The 17,632-nt window shown below is 45.4% G+C and overlaps 1 protein-coding gene across 1 annotated transcript in view; it reads right to left on the reverse strand.

Annotated features, from left to right (window-relative positions):
* Nucleotides 1-17,301, reverse strand: part of LOC141154971 (cytochrome P450 2C20-like) — a 30,673-nt gene extending 13,372 nt beyond the window's left edge. Inside the window, exons 1-4 of the mRNA XM_073641552.1 lie at nucleotides 17,172-17,301; nucleotides 5,606-5,798; nucleotides 3,976-4,138; nucleotides 3,149-3,298 (exon numbers count right to left, since the gene is read on the reverse strand). Coding sequence (XP_073497653.1) covers nucleotides 3,149-3,298; nucleotides 3,976-4,138; nucleotides 5,606-5,785 — 493 coding nt within the window. The 5' untranslated portion in view covers nucleotides 5,786-5,798; nucleotides 17,172-17,301. The remainder of the gene's footprint in view (nucleotides 1-3,148; nucleotides 3,299-3,975; nucleotides 4,139-5,605; nucleotides 5,799-17,171) is intronic.
* Nucleotides 17,302-17,632: the final 331 nt, after the last annotated feature.

The raw sequence follows: 17,632 nt of genomic DNA on the forward strand, positions 1-17,632 counted from the left end.
CGGATCCCACCTCTCCCATACCCCCCTCCCCACCGGCAAGCACGGTGGAGGAATAGGTTTCCTCCTCTGAGAAAACTGCTCCATCACCCATATCCCACTGCCGCCCTCAATTACTCCCCCCTCTTGTGAAGTGCACTGCGAGCGCATCTACTCCCCATCCAACCTCCAACTGGCTGTCATCTACCGCCCCCAGGATCAACCACCACTTTCTTTGACCACTTCACCACTTGGCTACTTCATTTCCTCTCCGTTGACATCCCCACTATCCTCATGGGCGACTTTAACATCCCCATTGACACTTCCCTCTCAGCTGCCTCTAAGCTTCTATCCCTCACTTCCTCCTTTGGTCTTACTCAGTGGTCTTCCACACCCACCCACAAAGACGGCCACACACTGGACCTCATCTTCACCCGCCTCTGTTCCTTATCTAACCTCTCTAACTTACCTCTCCCTCTTTCTGACCACAACCTACTCACATTCTCTTCTCTTTCCTCTTCAGGGCAACAATCCCCACTCCACAAACTTGCATACCCTCACAGAAATCTCAAACACCTTGACCTACACTCACTCTCTGAATCCCTCCTCCCTTTTACAGACATTAGTTCCTTACATGATGCAGATGTTGCTGCCACTTTATACAATACCACAACCGCTGCAGCTCTCGATTCAGTCGCCCCCCTCACACATACCAAGGCTCGCACAATCAACAGACAACCCTGGCACACCAGCCTAACTAAAGAACTGCAACGGGCCTCCAGGGTTGCTGAGCGTAGATGGAAAAGGTCCCACTCCTATGAGCACTTCATCGCATTCAAACAGTCCCTCACTACCTTCAAGTCCACACTCACTGCAGCAAAACAAATATACTTCACATCTCTCATATCCTCCCTGTCTCACAACCCCAAACAACTATTCACCACCTTCAATTCTCTCCTCCGTCCCTCAGTGCCTCCTACCTCTCCTCTTATTTCAGCCGAAGACTTTGCCTCATTCTTCAAGCAGAAGATTCACACCATCAGACAAAGCTTTTGCCTAAAGCCCCCACAGCCCCTCCCCACACCTACTCAACCCTCTTCCTCCAAAACCACCCTCTCCACCATTTCTGAAGATCAACTTTCCTCCTTACTCTCCAAATCACACCTCACCACCTGTAAACTTGACCCAATCCCGTCCCACCTCATCCCAAACCTTACCACTATCTTCATCCCAGCCCTAGCCCACCTCTTCAACCTGTCACTAACAACTGGTGTCTTCCCCTCATGCTTCAAACATGCCTCAATCACCCCCATCCTCAAAAAGCCCTCCCTTGACCCATCCTCTGTGTCTAGCTATCGCCCCATATCACTTCTCCCCTATGCCTCAAAACTACCGGAACAACACGTCCATTCTGATCTCCTCTCCTACCTCTCCTCCTGCTCCCTCTTCGACCGCCTACAATCTGGTTTCCGACCACACCATTCTACTGAAACTACACTGACTAAAGTCACCAACGATCTACTAACCGCCAAATCTAAGCGACACTACTCTATCCTCCTCCTCCTAGAACTGTCATCTGCCTTTGACACAGTGGACCATTCCCTCTTACTACAGACTCTCATCTATCGGCATCACAGACTTGGCCCTATCCTGGATCTCCTCATACCTAAAAGACCGGACATTCAGTGTCTCCCACTCACACACCACCTCCTCATCTCGCCCCCTATCTGTCGGTGTCCCCCAAGGTCCAGTTTAGGACCGCTGCTTTTCTCCATCTACACCTTCTGCCTGGGACAGCTCATAGAGTCTCACAGCTTTCATTATCACCTCTATGCTGATGACACACAGATCTACCTCTCTGGACCCGATATCACCTCCTTACTAACCAAAATCCCACAATGTCTGTCTGCTATTTCATCCTTCTTCTCTGTCAGATTTCTAAAACTTAACATGGACAAAATAGAATTCATCATCTTTCCGCCATCTCATTCAACCCCCCCAACTGACCTATCTATCAACGTCAATGGCTGCCCACTCTCCCCAGTCCCTCAAGCTCGCTGCCTTGGGGTAACCCTGGACTCTGAACTCTCCTTCAAACCACATATCCAAGCCCTTTCCACTTCCTGCCGACTCCAACTCAAAAATATCTCCCGGATCCGCACATTCCTCAACCATGAATCTGCAAAAACACTAGTACACGCCCTCATCATCTCCCGCCTTGACTACTGCAACCTCCTGCTCTGTGGCCTCCCCTCTAACACTCTTGCACCCCTCCAATCTATCCTAAACTCTGCTGCTCGACTAATCAACCTGTCCCCCCGCTATTACCCAGCCTCTCCTCTCTGTCAATCTCTTCACTGGCTCCCCATTGCTCAGAGACTCCAGTTCAAAACCCTAACCATGAGATACAAAGCCATTGACAACCTGTCTCCTCCATATATCTCTGACCTAGTCTCCCGTTACATACCCGCACGCAACCTGCGATCCTCACAAGAACTCCTTCTCTACTCCCCTCTTATTTCCTCCTCCCACAATTGCATACAAGATTTCTCCCGTGCTTCACCCCTACTCTGGAACTCTGTACCCCAACGTATCAGACTCTCGCCTACCGTGGAAACCTTCAAAACGAACCTGAAGACCCACCTCTTCCGACAAGCCTACAACCTGCAGTAACCACCGCTCCACCATACCGCTGCACGACCAGCTCTACCCTCACCTACTGTATCCTCACCCATCCCTTATAGATTGTGATCCCTTGCGGGCAGGGTCCTCGCTCCTCCTGTACCAGTCGCTGTCACATTGTATTCAAGATTATTGTAATTGTTCTTGTATTATACCCCTTTTTCACATGTAAAGTGCCATGGAATAAATGGCGCTATAATAATAAATAATAATAATAATAATAATAATAACATTTGTCCACCAAATAAAAAACAAGTCCTCGTTTAGGTCTAAGAAATTTATAAAAAATTAGTCGTCTTAGAAACTCGTAACCTCAACCATATTTTTTATACAAATGAAAAAAAAAAAACTAAACTGCAAAAGCTCATCGTACTGTAAAAAACAAGCCCTAATATAGTTATGTCGAAGGAAAAAAAGTTTCTTGGAAAAGGGGTTAAGACCAATCACTAGTATGCGCTCACAGGCTTATTTTTACTTTTTGTTGGCTCACCTCCAGTTTTCTCAAGCTGTTCCATCAGGTGACGCGCTTCTTCTTGTATACATTCTTCAATGCTTCTCTTCCCCATTCCAAAATTTCTAAGAGTGGTAAGGGAAAACCTGCGTAACTGTTTCCATGTATCACCGTTGGTGAATACCACTCCTGAGATTATAAAGCAATAGTTATAGTTAATAACAATAAAAAATGTGTTTCTTTAAAATTAATAACCATCTTCTAATATGGTGGATTTTTTTGGTACAAAATTCTCTGATTTAGGAGATATGAGCAAAATTGGATTTCTTTAAAATTTACCAAAATTTTATGGATTCAAGCAAGTTCAAACTTTGACCTATAAATTTACTTTGCATTTATCCCCCCGTCCAAGAAAAGTAATGGGCAATTGGCATCCATTTTGCTTTTAAGAGCATGAGCCGAAGTGCCCACTGGAAGACCAGCAGGTAAAAGAAGAAAAAAATAGGGGATGATTGTGGGACTGGGCAGGTAGAAGAGATTAGTGGGGAGGGCTGAGAAGAGTGAGTATAAGATTTTATATTTTTATCCTCTTTCCTGTAGATTTAAGTCACACCGAATTTATTGAATGTGAGTTGATTCTAGCCACTGAATTGAGCAAATTTGACCAAACTGAATTTGAGAATCACTCAACATCAACATTTTAGCAGTTTTTTTGTGTTTTCTATACAGTGTCGTAAATCCCCTGCACATTTATGGTTATAATATAGAAAGTCCAGGCTGTATAACATTTTTAAATTATGCAAACCCTCTTACTGTGATTTGGCTACTCAAAATCTAATTGTCTCTCTGGAAGATCTATTACTCACCGCAGTCATTGGTGAGCAGTGTAGCCAGTTCAAAATGTCCTCTTTTACTGAACATATTTCCATTCTCTATCAAAGCTTCTTTCACACAATCATGGCCAACAAGGACCACTGCAGGCAAGTAGGACATGTAGATGGTGAACACCGGACCATAGGTCTCACTCAGCTGGAAGAGACACAATAAAAATAAATTCTCCAGTTCAAGACCAGGCAAAATTTTTTTTTCGTACATGTGGTTTTAAAAGAGTGCAATCTTCTCGAGCACTCTACTGCTCTGTCTCCTGTCTTCCTGATCTAAACTGAGTACTCTACCATGCTGTTGGCAGACACAGATTTTCATATGTAATAGGGGAAGTGCAGAGAGACTGAAACTTGTCGGATCAAGCTATCTGACGCTTACAGGCTGTAATCGATAGAACGACATCAAATCGATAGAACGACATCAAATTTCAATAAGCAGTACATTGCAAAAGAGCTCAGTTTCACAAACAGTATCCTACAACATCCATCTATGAAGATGAGAATAACCCTCTGAGTCAAAGTCAAGATAGAGGGATTGCTGGATGTGTCATATGAGGAGGGCAGGTTCAGCTGCACATTATTTACTCAAAATGACATTTCCAGCTTGAAAAATCTCTCCAAAGTGCCAAGCACCAGGAGTCTCTCTTTTGTTTTACTTGATGTTCACTGCCGCTTGTTTTTAAGCGTAATCCTTAACACATACTTATATACATCAGACTGCACTTGGATAACATCTGAGTTTAGTCTGATTTCTGCCGCCTCACAGAATGGAGAATTTTTTTCTCTATCATCTTCTCATCCGAGAGAATTGGATTACATTATTCTGACAGTCTGACCAGAGTGTGATTTGCATAATCACCCCGATTCTCACGGATGAGAGAATCTACAGCCATATATACCTGCCATTATACTGACAAGTTTCCTAATACATTGTGCATGTGGCATTGTATTATATTGGGTTTAGATCTATTGCACACTAGAGGTAATTGTTAGGCCTTCACATATAGCCACCATTAGCTGACCACGACAGCATTGCAGGGAGCCAATGGAGTGACAGAGTCCATACAGATTGCAGCTTATAAGGAGTTGTTTGAGCTGCTGCCAACACTGACAACACTCAAATCCTTCTCACTATATCTTTGCTATCAGGGGATCATGAATGTTGCTTGGCAGTGGGAGCCCCAGGATCACGATCCCATGGTTAATAGTAACTGCCTTTTTATGTCCTATTAGAAAGTGGCAAGTCCTTTATGACATGAAAAGCAGGGGCAAACATACCATTGGGACATTGTTTGTCAATTGTGGCTAATCACACATAACGAAATTCAACCTCAAAAACCACATTCTCTCATTCCATTAAAACCTTCAAAAGACAAAGGCTACGGAAAAACCTTTGCAATGAAGCAAAGTCTGGACCAACGTGACATCCATGAGAAGAAAAAGATGGTGAAACTATTACCACCTGGAGCCACATTGGGTCTCAAAAGGGTAAGTAAAACTGTAAAAATAAGTATTCTGTACACGGATTAGTGAGATTGTGGGATGTAGCATAAGTACTATGACATACAGAAATACAGGACATGTTGTGCAAACAGCGTAAACCCAGACTCACCTTCATCAGAGACTGGGGCATTTCTTTAGTGCTCACATGCAGCATGGTGCCCAGTAATGGCAGCGGCGGTGGTCCAGGGGGCATATTTTTCCGCTTTAGATTTCTCCTCCATGTGAAGAAATACAGGACGAGGCTGATCAAGACGACGAGGAATAGAGTCCCAGATACTTCCAGCTCCATTGTGGTCTGTAATCTAAGTAAAGGGAGAGGCACTTATATGTACACAACGTGTAACCTTTACACTTTCTCGTCCTCTGTGCGATATAAACACTCAGGATCTCAGCACATTGACAAGAGGTTTACGTCTCTCTCAATAAGGACTAACACAAGGCGTGAGTGGAGTGAGTGAGTGGAGTTCGCCTAAACATATCATCTCTCCTTGTGGAGCAAAAGGTTTTTGTAAACCATATTAAATTGCATCTATATCTAATAAAAACACAACTGAATACAATATAATGTAAATTGGCTCTATAATCACAGCCTGTCATATATACACTGTATTTTGCGGACTATAAGACGCACCGGACTAGAAGATGTTACCCCAAACTTTGTGGTGGAAAATAGGAAAAAATCAATGTTAAATAAACTGGTGGTGCATCTTATAGTCCGTTTTAATGGTACCTTACCGGGGTGGGGGGTCGCTGCTTCAGGAGGCCAGCGGTGACCGGAGTGGGGCGATGCTGCGGGCCCTGAGCTCTCATAAGATGTCGGCACCAGTGAGCGGAGACCCCTTTCTCATTGATTTTCCTGCAGTGGGCTTCGGGCTCACCGGTGCAGACATCTTATGAGAGTCCAACTCCTGCCAATACATAACACACACATATTTATGTAACACCTGCAGTGGGAGCTATGTGTATAGAGACTACTGATGTTAGGATTATACAGACATTAACAGCAGTAGACATTAACCCCTTCACGACATGTGACATACATGTACGGCACATGTTGTGTATCTCCCATTGGCGCGTGCTCCAGCGATGAGCCCACACCTTTCCGGGGACATGAAAGCTGATCTGATCAGCTGTCATGTGCCCCTACTTCAAAATGAAACAATAAAAAAATCAAATATACACATAATTGGTATCGCCACGTTCAGAATCGCCCGATCTATCAATATATAAAAAGAATTAATCTGATCGGTAAACGGCACAATGAGAAAAATAATCTAAACGTCAGAATTACATTTTATTGGTCGCCGCAATATTGCAATAAAATGCAATAACGGGTGATCAAAACATTGCTTCTACCCTAAAATGGTATCAATAGAAATGTTAGCTTGGCACGCAAAAAAAAAGCCCTCACCCGGCCCCAGATCCTGAAAAATGGAGACGCTACGGGTCTCGGAAAATAACAATTTTCTTTTTTAACAAACTTTGGATTTTTTTTTACTACTTAATTAAAAAATAATCTATACATGTTTAGTATCTACGAACTCGTAACGCCCTAGGGAATCATGACGATAGGTCAGTTTTAGCATCTAGTGAACAGGGTAAAAAAAAAACAACTGTGGAATTGCAATTTCTTTTTGCAATTTCCCCGCACTTGGAATTTTTTTCTCATTTTCCAGTACACGATATGGTAAAACCAATTGTGTCGTTCAAAAGTACAACTCGTCCAGCAAAAAAATAAGCACTCACATGGCTATATTGACAAAAAAATAAGAAAGTGCTCTGTGAAGAAGAGGAGCAAAAAACGAAAGGGCAAAAATGGAAAGTGGCCCAGGTGAAGGGGTTTAAGCTTCTTTTGCTGCACTGCCCTGGACTACAACTTCCATCAAACTTTACTCCTCTTTTCTTCATAGAAGAGGAGGAGCTATCTGTAGACAGAGAGATGTGTGCGATCCACCATTACAGACTGGTGAAAGCTTGATCCTGGAGAGTAGAGGACAGAGGCACAGACTAAGTGCTAATCGCCCAGCTACTCAGCGTGTAAGGGGATAAGATAACCCTGCAGCTGAACCCCATCTACAGACCAACCAGGTTACCAGAAGATGTCCACAGCCGTCTGGCTTATCTAAGGGAACGAGTCTACATTCCATCCTCCGTGCTCCAAGCTTACGGCCCCTGTAGCCCCAAGCTAGATCATTGCATGACCCCAGACCTACTACTGCTGGGATTTGGGAGTTAATAAGAAAACTGTTGTTGAGGAGATATGACTAGGACTTATGAGTCTACTGCCAAGAGGTTCATGAGAGAACTGTTACTGAAGGGATTTTACATTAAAGTGCACAGCAAATGAGGGGAACAGTATTTACCTGCCCAGGTCACAGAACTAATGGACTATCAGGATGCAGCAAACCCATATAATAAAGATGGCGTCAACAAAGATGCAAAATACTGATGAGACCACAGCCTACCAATTCATGGAGGGAGTGATTGCTTAGTATTAAAATTGCACACAAAAAAGGATTGTATAGGGAGTTGGTCACACACATGGAGTGCACAGTATCTGGCTTACAACCTACTAGTGACACCCATACTATTAGATTAGTCAAACAGCCCACTCTAATGACATGTTCACACATTCAGTATTTGGTCAATATTTTAAATTAGAATTTGTGAGCAAAAATTAGCTATGGAACAATCAGGGGAGAAGTATAATAGAAACATAACACCACTTCAGTATTTCTCACTAGAGATGAGCGTTGTTCTACTCGAACTGTTCGCCAATCTCAAATTCGAGCTGTTTTGGGCGGTGTTCGAGCCGGTCGGCGAACACGAACAATTTGAGAAAAATTCGGCTGTTCGAGGTTATGTTCGATAACTGTTTGTGCACCAAAATCATAACTGGATTTTTTCTCAGTAATGATGAAAATTAATGTTAATACGCAGTTTGAGTGTACAGCGGGGCGGGGGGAGGGGCAGGGGATGGATCTCTGCAGGAACAATGAAGATCTCCATTTTTTTTTCTCTTTCCCGCATTTGCAGTGGGGAGGTGCAATCTGTCAGCCTATCAGCAGCGCACACACGGAGCGAAGTGCTTTTTTTCACACAAGCAAGGGCATGTGTGATTGGCAGTGTATGTCACATGTCCTTGCCCTATAAGACCAAGCCATTTTCCCCGTCGCCACCATTTTCTCACTGCTGCAGCTGCGTGTTAGACGGCACCGCTGTTGCTGTGTGCGCTATACCTTGTTAATTTCAAGCCAATTTTCGCACAAATATACAGATAGCTTGGGAGTAGGGAATAGTTGTGATTGCAGTCCTTTTAAGGACTAGGTTACAGCATTTCCTACGACTTTTATCAGGCAGGTCTGTGCTCTTAAATAGATAGATTGTGGGAGTAAAGACTAATTGTAATTGGAGTCCTTTTCAGGACTAGGTTACATCAGTTCCTATCAGTTTTTGCCAGGCAGGTCTGTGCCAGTGCTGTGCAAGTTTTTTTCACAGCATTTGGCTGAATCTAGCAAAGCTAATCCTTTTTGGCCTATTGCAGAGTGCGTTAGTCAGTGGAGTAGCCTATCTGTGTTGCAAGATATACCACCTGTGTATAGAATACCAATTTTTTTACTGCACCTAGTGAAGTAAAATCTTTTGGGCATAGCATCATTCTATTAGTCCATCTATACTGACCTCCATCAGGTTGCAAACTGAATATAATTTTTTTCTGCATCTAGCTCTGAAAAAATATTTGGGCTTCTAGCAGTGTGTGGGACTTGGTCTATTAGTCCATCTATACTGACCTCCATCAGGTTGCAAATTAAGAATAATTTTTTTCTTCATTTAGCTCTGAAAAAATATTTGGGCTTCTAGCAGTGTGTGGGACTTGTTCTATTAGTCCTTCTATACTGACCTCCAGCAGGTTGCAAATTGAATATAATTTTTTTCTGCATCTAGCTCTGAAAAAATATTTGGGCTTCTAGCGGTGTGTGGGACTTGGTCTATTAGTCCATCTATACTGACCTCCATCAGGTTGCAAATTAAAAATAATTTTTTTCTGCATCTAGCTCTGAAAAAATATTTGGGCTTCTAGCAGTGTGTGGGACTTGGTCTATTAGTCCATCTATACTGACCTCCATCAGGTTGCAAATTAAAAATAATTTTTTTCTTCATTTATCTCTGAAAAAATATTTGGGCTTCTAGCAGCGTGTGGGACTTGTTCTATTAGTCCATCTATACTGACCTCCATCAGGTTGCAAATTAAAAATAATTTTTTTCTGCATCTAGCTCTGAAAAAATATTTGGGCTTCTAGCAGTGTGTGGGACTTGGTCTATTAGTCCATCTATACTGACCTCCATCAGGTTGCAAATTAAAAATAATTTTTTTCTGCATCTAGCTCTGAAAAAATATTTGGGCTTCTAGCAGTGTGTGGGACTTGGTCTATTAGTCCATCTATACTGACCTCCATCAGGTTGCAAATTAAAAATAATTTTTTTCTTCATTTAGCTCTGAAAAAATATTTGGGCTTCTAGCAGTGTGTGGGACTTGGTCTATTAGTCCATCTATACTGACCTCCATCAGGTTGCAAATTAAAAATAATTTTTTTCTTCATTTAGCTCTGAAAAAATATTTGGGCTTCTAGCAGTGTGTGGGACTTGTTCTATTAGTCCTTCTATACTGACCTCCAGCAGGTTGCAAATTGAATATAATTTTTTTCTGCATCTAGCTCTGAAAAAATATTTGGGCTTCTAGCGGTGTGTGGGACTTGGTCTATTAGTCCATCTATACTGACCTCCATCAGGTTGCAAATTAAAAATAATTTTTTTCTGCATCTAGCTCTGAAAAAATATTTGGGCTTCTAGCGGTGTGTGGGACTTGGTCTATTAGTCCATCTATACTGACCTCCATCAGGTTGCAAATTAAAAATAATTTTTTTCTGCATCTAGCTCTGAAAAAATATTTGGGCTTCTAGCAGTGTGTGGGACTTGGTCTATTAGTCCATCTATACTGACCTCCATCAGGTTGCAAATTAAAAATATTTTTTTTCTTCATTTAGCTCTGAAAAAATATTTGGGCTTCTAGCAGTGTGTGGGACTTGTTCTATTAGTCCTTCTATACTAACCTCCAGCAGGTTGCAAATTGAATATAATTTTTTTCTGCATCTAGCTCTGAAAAAATATTTGGGCTTCTAGCGGTGTGTGGGACTTGGTCTATTAGTCCATCTATACTGACCTCCATCAGGTTGCAAATTAAAAATAATTTTTTTCTGCATCTAGCTCTGAAAAAATATTTGGGCTTCTAGCGGTGTGTGGGACTTGGTCTATTAGTCCATCTATACTGACCTCCATCAGGTTGCAAATTGAATAAAAAAATTTTCTGCATCTAGCTCTGAAAAAATATTTGGGCTTCTAGCGGTGTGTGGGACTTGGTCTATTAGTCCATCTATACTGACCTCCATCAGGTTGCAAATTAAAAATAATTTTTTTCTGCATCTAACCCAGCCAATAGTTTTGGCCTAATACCACAGTTTGGCCACTCAGCTCTGCTCGGTTACCATCCATTGTTTTTTTGTGCAAACAACTCCAGAGTTGTGAATTAGTTAACCACCAAAATGAGTGGAAAAAGGCCTGCTGCTGGTGGAAAGGGGAATAGGCGTGTTGGGAAGGGGAAAAAAGGTTGTGTCCGTGGGGTAGGTGCAGAAGAAAGACCATCTTCCAGCCAAACTAAAATGTCTACTTCTTTTAGCGGACAATGTGATAAGATCCCTTTCTTACGGCCACGCCAATCGCTACAAATTCCAGATGAGGCACAAAAACAGCAGGTGCTTCAACGGATATCAAGTGCTCCTTTAAGTGGGCTCTCCTCCACATCAACTTCAACATCACAAATACTCCAGTCCTCAAAGGTGTCACCCAAATCGCACTTGCTTCCTCACAGCTCCCAAATCTCCAGCTGCCCGTCTGAGTATGAGGTAGAACAGATGGTTGAGTCTGCAGAGCTGTTTACTCATACTATAGCCTGGGAATCAGAGGTCGACTCCAGCGCTTCTGTGAATCCAGACGAGGAAATGATCTGCACTGATGCCCAGAATCTTTATGAGTCGGATCCAGGACCAGACGCAGAAGGTTCTGACCATAATGTAGACCCTCATTCCCAAACTGTAACTCCTGTTGGTGGAGACAATGAGGAAGACGATGATAAGACTCAAATACCTGATTGGAGCGACAACTTTAGTTTTTTGTCAGGGCAGGAACAGGTTGGCTCTGAGGACGACGGGTGTGATAATGCACAGGGTGATGATTATGAGGTCGGAGATCCCACTTACTGTCAACCCACAGTCAGCCAAGAGATGAGGTCAGTAGAGGAGGTGGAGGAAGATGCTAGTGACGACGAGGTCAGGTTGCGCCTTCCTGGACAGAGACGTAGTACTGGAAGCACGTCAACAACTGCATCCTCAAACACAACTCTGCCTCTCACCACAAGTCGTGGTGGCTCTTCAGGTCGCATGGGTGCTAAGCCTTGCATAGCCTGGGCATTTTTTCAGATCGATAAAGATGACCCAACTCGTGTTATCTGTAACATTTGTCAGCAAAAGCTAAGTAGAGGCCAAAAAATACATAGTTTGAGTACTTCATGCATGAACCGGCACATGGACATGAAGCATAAGTTGCAGTGGGAAGCTCAGTGTGCTACAATGCGGTCTAGCCGGCCGGGCCAACCACCGTCTGCCATATCTTGTGCATCCGCGGCCTCTTCATCCTCTGTGACTGGGGGGACAGCAGTCACACCTGTTTTGGGGCGCAGACCTGCCACCTCTTTACCCGCAACAGCCAGCGTGATTGGCAGGTCATCATTTTCTTTGGAGGTGGTAACACCAGCTGGTCTTGAGCGCTGTCCGACATCGATAGCACCACCTTTGGATCAAGGCAACCTAACATGTCCGCCTGCATCTTCCTCACAGACCGGCAGTTTGCCGGGGACACCCTTATCAACCCCGTCTAAGCACAATAGCCAGCCCTCGGTCCCTCAGATGTGGACAAGTAAAAGACCATTTCCTCCTAGCCATGAGAAAGCTAAGAGGTTGAATTTCACCATCTGCAAGCTCTTGGCTACAGAAATGCTGCCTTTCCGCCTGGTGGACACAGAGGATTTTCGAGACCTTATGTCCGTCGCAGTGCCCCAGTACCAGATGCCCAGTCGGCACTACTTCTCAAAGAAAGGTGTGCCTGCGCTCCACCAGCATGTCGCACACAACATCACCGCTTCTTTGAGAAACTCTGTGTGTGACAGGGTGCATTTCACCACAGACACTTGGACGAGTAGGCATGGACAGGGGCGTTACATGTCGCTGACTGGGCACTGGGTAACTATGGTGACAGCAGGACAAGGGGCTGCTGTCCAAGTCTTGCCGTCCCCACGAGTTGTGCGTCAATCCTCTTTATGTCATTTTTCCTCCACTGCTTCTGCCTCCTCAACCTCCTCTCGGTCTTCCACCTGCACCCAAAGCCTGTCTGGTCATGCCACAAGCTTTCTAACTGCGCAGAAGGGATCCTGCACACCTCCTTACTATGCTGGCAGTAGGGCTCAACGTCATCAGGCGGTTTTTACATTGAAATGTCTGGGAAATGTGAGTCACACAGCTGAGGAGTTGTGGTCAGCTCTGGAGAACCAATTTCATGAATGGTTGTCTCCACTGGACCTGAAACCAGGGAAGGCCGTGTGCGACAATGCTGCAAACCTGGGTGCGGCCCTTCGCCGGGGCAATGTCACACACGTGCCTTGTATGGCTCACGTGTTGAACCTGGTTGTCCAGCAATTTTTAGCCCACTATCCCAGACTAGATGGCCTTCTGCAGAGGGCACGGTCGCTGTGTGCTCACTTCCGCCGTTTGCATCCCGCAGCTCAGCGACTTACATCTCTACAGAAGTCGTTGGGCCTGCCACTTCACCGGCTAAAATGCGATGTGCCTACCCGGTGGAATTCAACTCTGCACATGTTGCAGCGACTGTGGCAGCACCGACAAGCCCTGGTGCAATACGTTCTGACGTATAGCCTGGGCCAACGAGATTCAGAGGTGGGGCAAATCACGCTGGAGGAGTGGTCTCAGATCAGGGACCTATGCACCCTTCTGCACAGTTTTGAAATGGCGACGAAGATGTTTAGTGCTGACGATGCCATTATCAGCATGACTATTCCGGTGATTTACATGCTGGAGCACATGTTAAACAGAATTCGGAGTCAGGTGGTGGCACAAGAGGAGGTGGAGGAAGTAGAGGAGGAGGAGTTGTATGCGGAAGGGCTAACATCTGCAAGGTCCAGACGGTCGGCAGCACCAGGGCGGCAGGCATGTGAGGGTGGGGGAGATGATTTTACCAGGGCGCATGGTAGCAGCCAAACTAGTGAGGAAGGTGCAGGAGCCCAGGAAGAAGTGGAGGACGAACTGATGGAAGACTCATCAGATGAGGGAGACCTTGATCACATTTCTGTTGTGCGAGGTTGGGGGGAGAGGACAGAGGAAGGAAGCATGATTGTTACCTCGCCACCAACACAACAGGGACTTGGTGCTCCTGGATGCGCAACACACATGAGTGCCTTCTTGCTGCACTACCTGCAACATGACCCTCGAATTGTGAGAATTAGAAATAATCCTGACTACTGGGTTGCCACACTGTTAGATCCCCGGTACAAAAGTAAATTTGCAGAAATTATTCCTGCCATAGAAAGGGATGCACGCATGCAGGAGTATCAGCAGAGACTGTTGCAGAATCTTACATGTGCTTTTCCACAAAATACCAGTGGTGCACGTAGTGAATCTCACAGTTCCAACTTGCCAACCGTGGTCTGTATGGAATTGTTCAATAAAGGGCCCAAAATTAAGATAACATAGATGGGAGAGGTCTCTATGAATAGGAATTCCTAAGTATTTGATACCCTGTGAGGGCCAGGCAAAGGGAAAGTTGGACTGGATGGAATCCTATATGGATTTAGGGAGGGAGACATCGAGGGCCTCAGACTTCGCTGCATTGATTTTAAAATTTTACCATGTAAGAAAGTGATCTATTTCAGCCATAACAGCAGGGATGGATATATGTGATTGAGTGATATATACTAGGACATCATCAGCAAATAGAGAGCACTTGTACTCGGTGCCTCCCACCTCAATCCACCTAATATTGGGGTTATGGCGAATTGATGAGAGCAGGTGCTCCGTCACTAGGATGTATAAGAGAGGGGACAGAGGACATCCCTGCCTTGTCCCATTGGTGATTGTGAAAGGTGATGAAAATGTTCTGACGCACCCCCTGGGCCTTGGGACACCCGGAGCCGGACCCTTTTTGGTGGATGCTGGTGGTTGTAGTCTTCGTGGCGGTGATCCGGTTCCGTGGCTCAGGGCGGTCAAACCAGTGGCGGAACTATTTATGTGGTTTTGATGTTTAAATGTCCGACTACGCCACCCGTGGATTGCGGTCAGAGTGAACCGCCGCTACAGGGCAGACCGCTAAGGCTGGTGTTGTGGGTGCAGCAGAGCGTAGCATAACTCCCCACGGGAGGAGTATAGCCTCAGGGCAGTGTATGCGGAGGATGGGGGTGATGGTGCAGGGCAGCAGCAGTAACGACACGGAGTCAGTGATGCAGTTCAGGGCCTTTACTCACAGTTCTTATTATCCAGACCACGTCTGCAGGTAACGGCTGCCCACGTCGTACTGTGCTCACCAGGTGAGGGGCTCAGACAACTCCCAGATAACTTTGGAGCGCTTCACAGGACCCCCTTTGTGTGTCCTTTGTCTGGCCTTTCTTACCAACACTTCTGTCCGGCTGCCTCGGGCCTCCTCTTGGTAAACTTGGCGCCAGTTTCCCTGACCCTATGTGGTGCCTTCCTAGCGGGTGGAGCAAGGGGCTGCGCCACATAAAATGTCAGAGCCTCTGGTTTCTAGCTGAGGGTCGTTTCCTGCCTCCACTAGTTCGGGGACCGGTCTCCCCCTTTGGCCTGACCCCTCCACGCAGGTGGATTCGAGCGTGCGGTGGCGACTCGCCCGTCCGCACCCCTGGGATCCCTTCATTCCACGTTCCTGGAGCCTTCTCCGCTCCTCTTCCTTCCTTCTCCCTATTGCAGGCCTGGGCCTCTGTTACTAGGCCCGCCTCCGGAGCAGAGCTCATGCAGAGCCCCTGCTCCCTGCCACTTCTGCTCAGACTTCTCTGCACTGAACTAAGATGGTGCCCACCTTTTATACTCCCTTCTCAATGCACCCAGGAACTGCTTCCTCCCTGCTCCTGCACTGCAGGGTTCCCCTTCCTCAGTGTTCCCTCCCCCCACTCCAGCCAGGGACAGGGACTGTCGTGCCCATCTCAGGGGCATATTGGTCGCCCTGCCCCACGGCAATGTGGTGTAATGCATGCAGGTGTCAGGTCCTGATCCACACTCCATCCTTATCTGAGAGTGAGATATCACACCTCTGGGTGAGGTGCAATACGTCTGTAGCAACCGAGCCCTCGGTGCTACAGTTCCATTTATCTTCAGCCTAGGTGACGTATTGTGATACAGGGCCGTGATTTTGGCTATAAAAGGGTCCCCTAGACCCCTACCCCAAGCTTTTTAAGAGAATCATATATGGCGTGCCAGGAGACTCTATGGAATGCTTTCTCAGCATCCAACGAGAGTATCTACTTACAAATTTTTAACTGCATCTAGCCCAGGAAATACTTTGTGCCTAGTAGCAGTGTCTGCTAGTCAGCGGATTATCCCGGCTGTTAAGCAAGCTACACCACCTGTAGTTTGGACACTTAATTTTTTCAAAGGAAATGCTTCGGGACCACGGGATACTTAGTGAAGAGCATCAGGAGGCACCCCAAGGCATAGGGGCTGGGACTGGCACTAGGATGCCTTGCGGTGGACAGCCGAGCTCGATCCTTATAAAAGCTTTTTAACTGCAGCAGCTTTAGTGGACGCTACTGGAGCTGGAATTACGCGGCTGCTGGCATGAGACTTGCCCTCCAATAGATCCTTGTAAATGGATTTAAAGTGTATTCATTCAAATTAGAGGGACAATTTAAATTAAAAAGCTTAGAGCTGCCTCCACCACAGGGGGGCTCTCTCGACCCACCAGCGGACAGGCACCAGTATTGGGAGAGGGGGGCTGGCCGTCAGGGTTCACCGCGGCTCTGGCACAAACCCGGCGACACGGAGGTGGCACGGGCAGGAGCGGACTGGCCGTCTCGGCTTCTCACTTTTTGGATTTTAGAAGGGCATGACATGCCTATATCTGTGTCTCCGCCTCCTTTTACTCCTCCACCTCTTTTCTTTTCGCATGACTATATGTACTTGTCACTTTTCCATGTGTTAGTTGTGTCTTCTGAGCAGTTTGTCAGCTTTTGGACACCTTTGAAGGTGTTTTCTATGTGTTTCTATGTGTTTTTGTTTGCCTGCCATTGGTTTTAACGGTGTTCGAAGGTGTTCGACGAACAGTTCGACGAACAGTTCGGCGAACACACGGGTGTTCGACGAACCGAACCGAACTCGAACACTACGGGGGTGGCTCAACACTATTTCTCACCCACTCCTTGTTTTGGATGACAGATACTAACCAAATACGGAACATGTGAACATGGCCTTATGATAAGGAAAAGGATTTCCAAAACAGTAGTTTCTGAAAGAGAAAAAGGAAGCGTGGAGAGAGCTTGGACTCACCTGGATCTCAGGTACAAGAGGAAGAAGAAGCGTCAGCTGCGGAGTTATAGGGTTACTTGTGGCAGGCAATGGCTGCAGTACACTGGGCGAGACTCTTGTGTAGTGTCTGCCGCCCTCCCCATCCGAGCAGGAAGTAACATAATACTGATACAGTAGTGTTCAAAATAATAGCAGTGTGTTCAAAAACATGAGTTAAGCACAGAATTGTTATACTAGTTTTTATTTCCATGCATTGGGAACATTGCACGCTGTTTTCTAATTCAAGATATGAAGAGAATTGTATATAATTGTTAACTAGTTTACAGAAAACAAAAAATGAACATTGGGGTGTTTTAAAAAATAGCAGTGTCTGCATTTATCTTTACAAGCTCACATATGTACACTTTTTTTTAGGATTTAGCATTCCTGTGAATCACTAACCTAATATTTAGTTGTATACCCACAGTTTTTTAGAACTGCCT

The sequence above is a fragment of the Phyllobates terribilis genome, unplaced genomic scaffold, assembly GCF_046119375.1.
Source record: "Phyllobates terribilis strain yellow unplaced genomic scaffold, ASM4611937v1 Scaffold_7__3_contigs__length_470593459, whole genome shotgun sequence".
Taxonomy (NCBI): Eukaryota; Metazoa; Chordata; class Amphibia; order Anura; family Dendrobatidae; genus Phyllobates; species Phyllobates terribilis.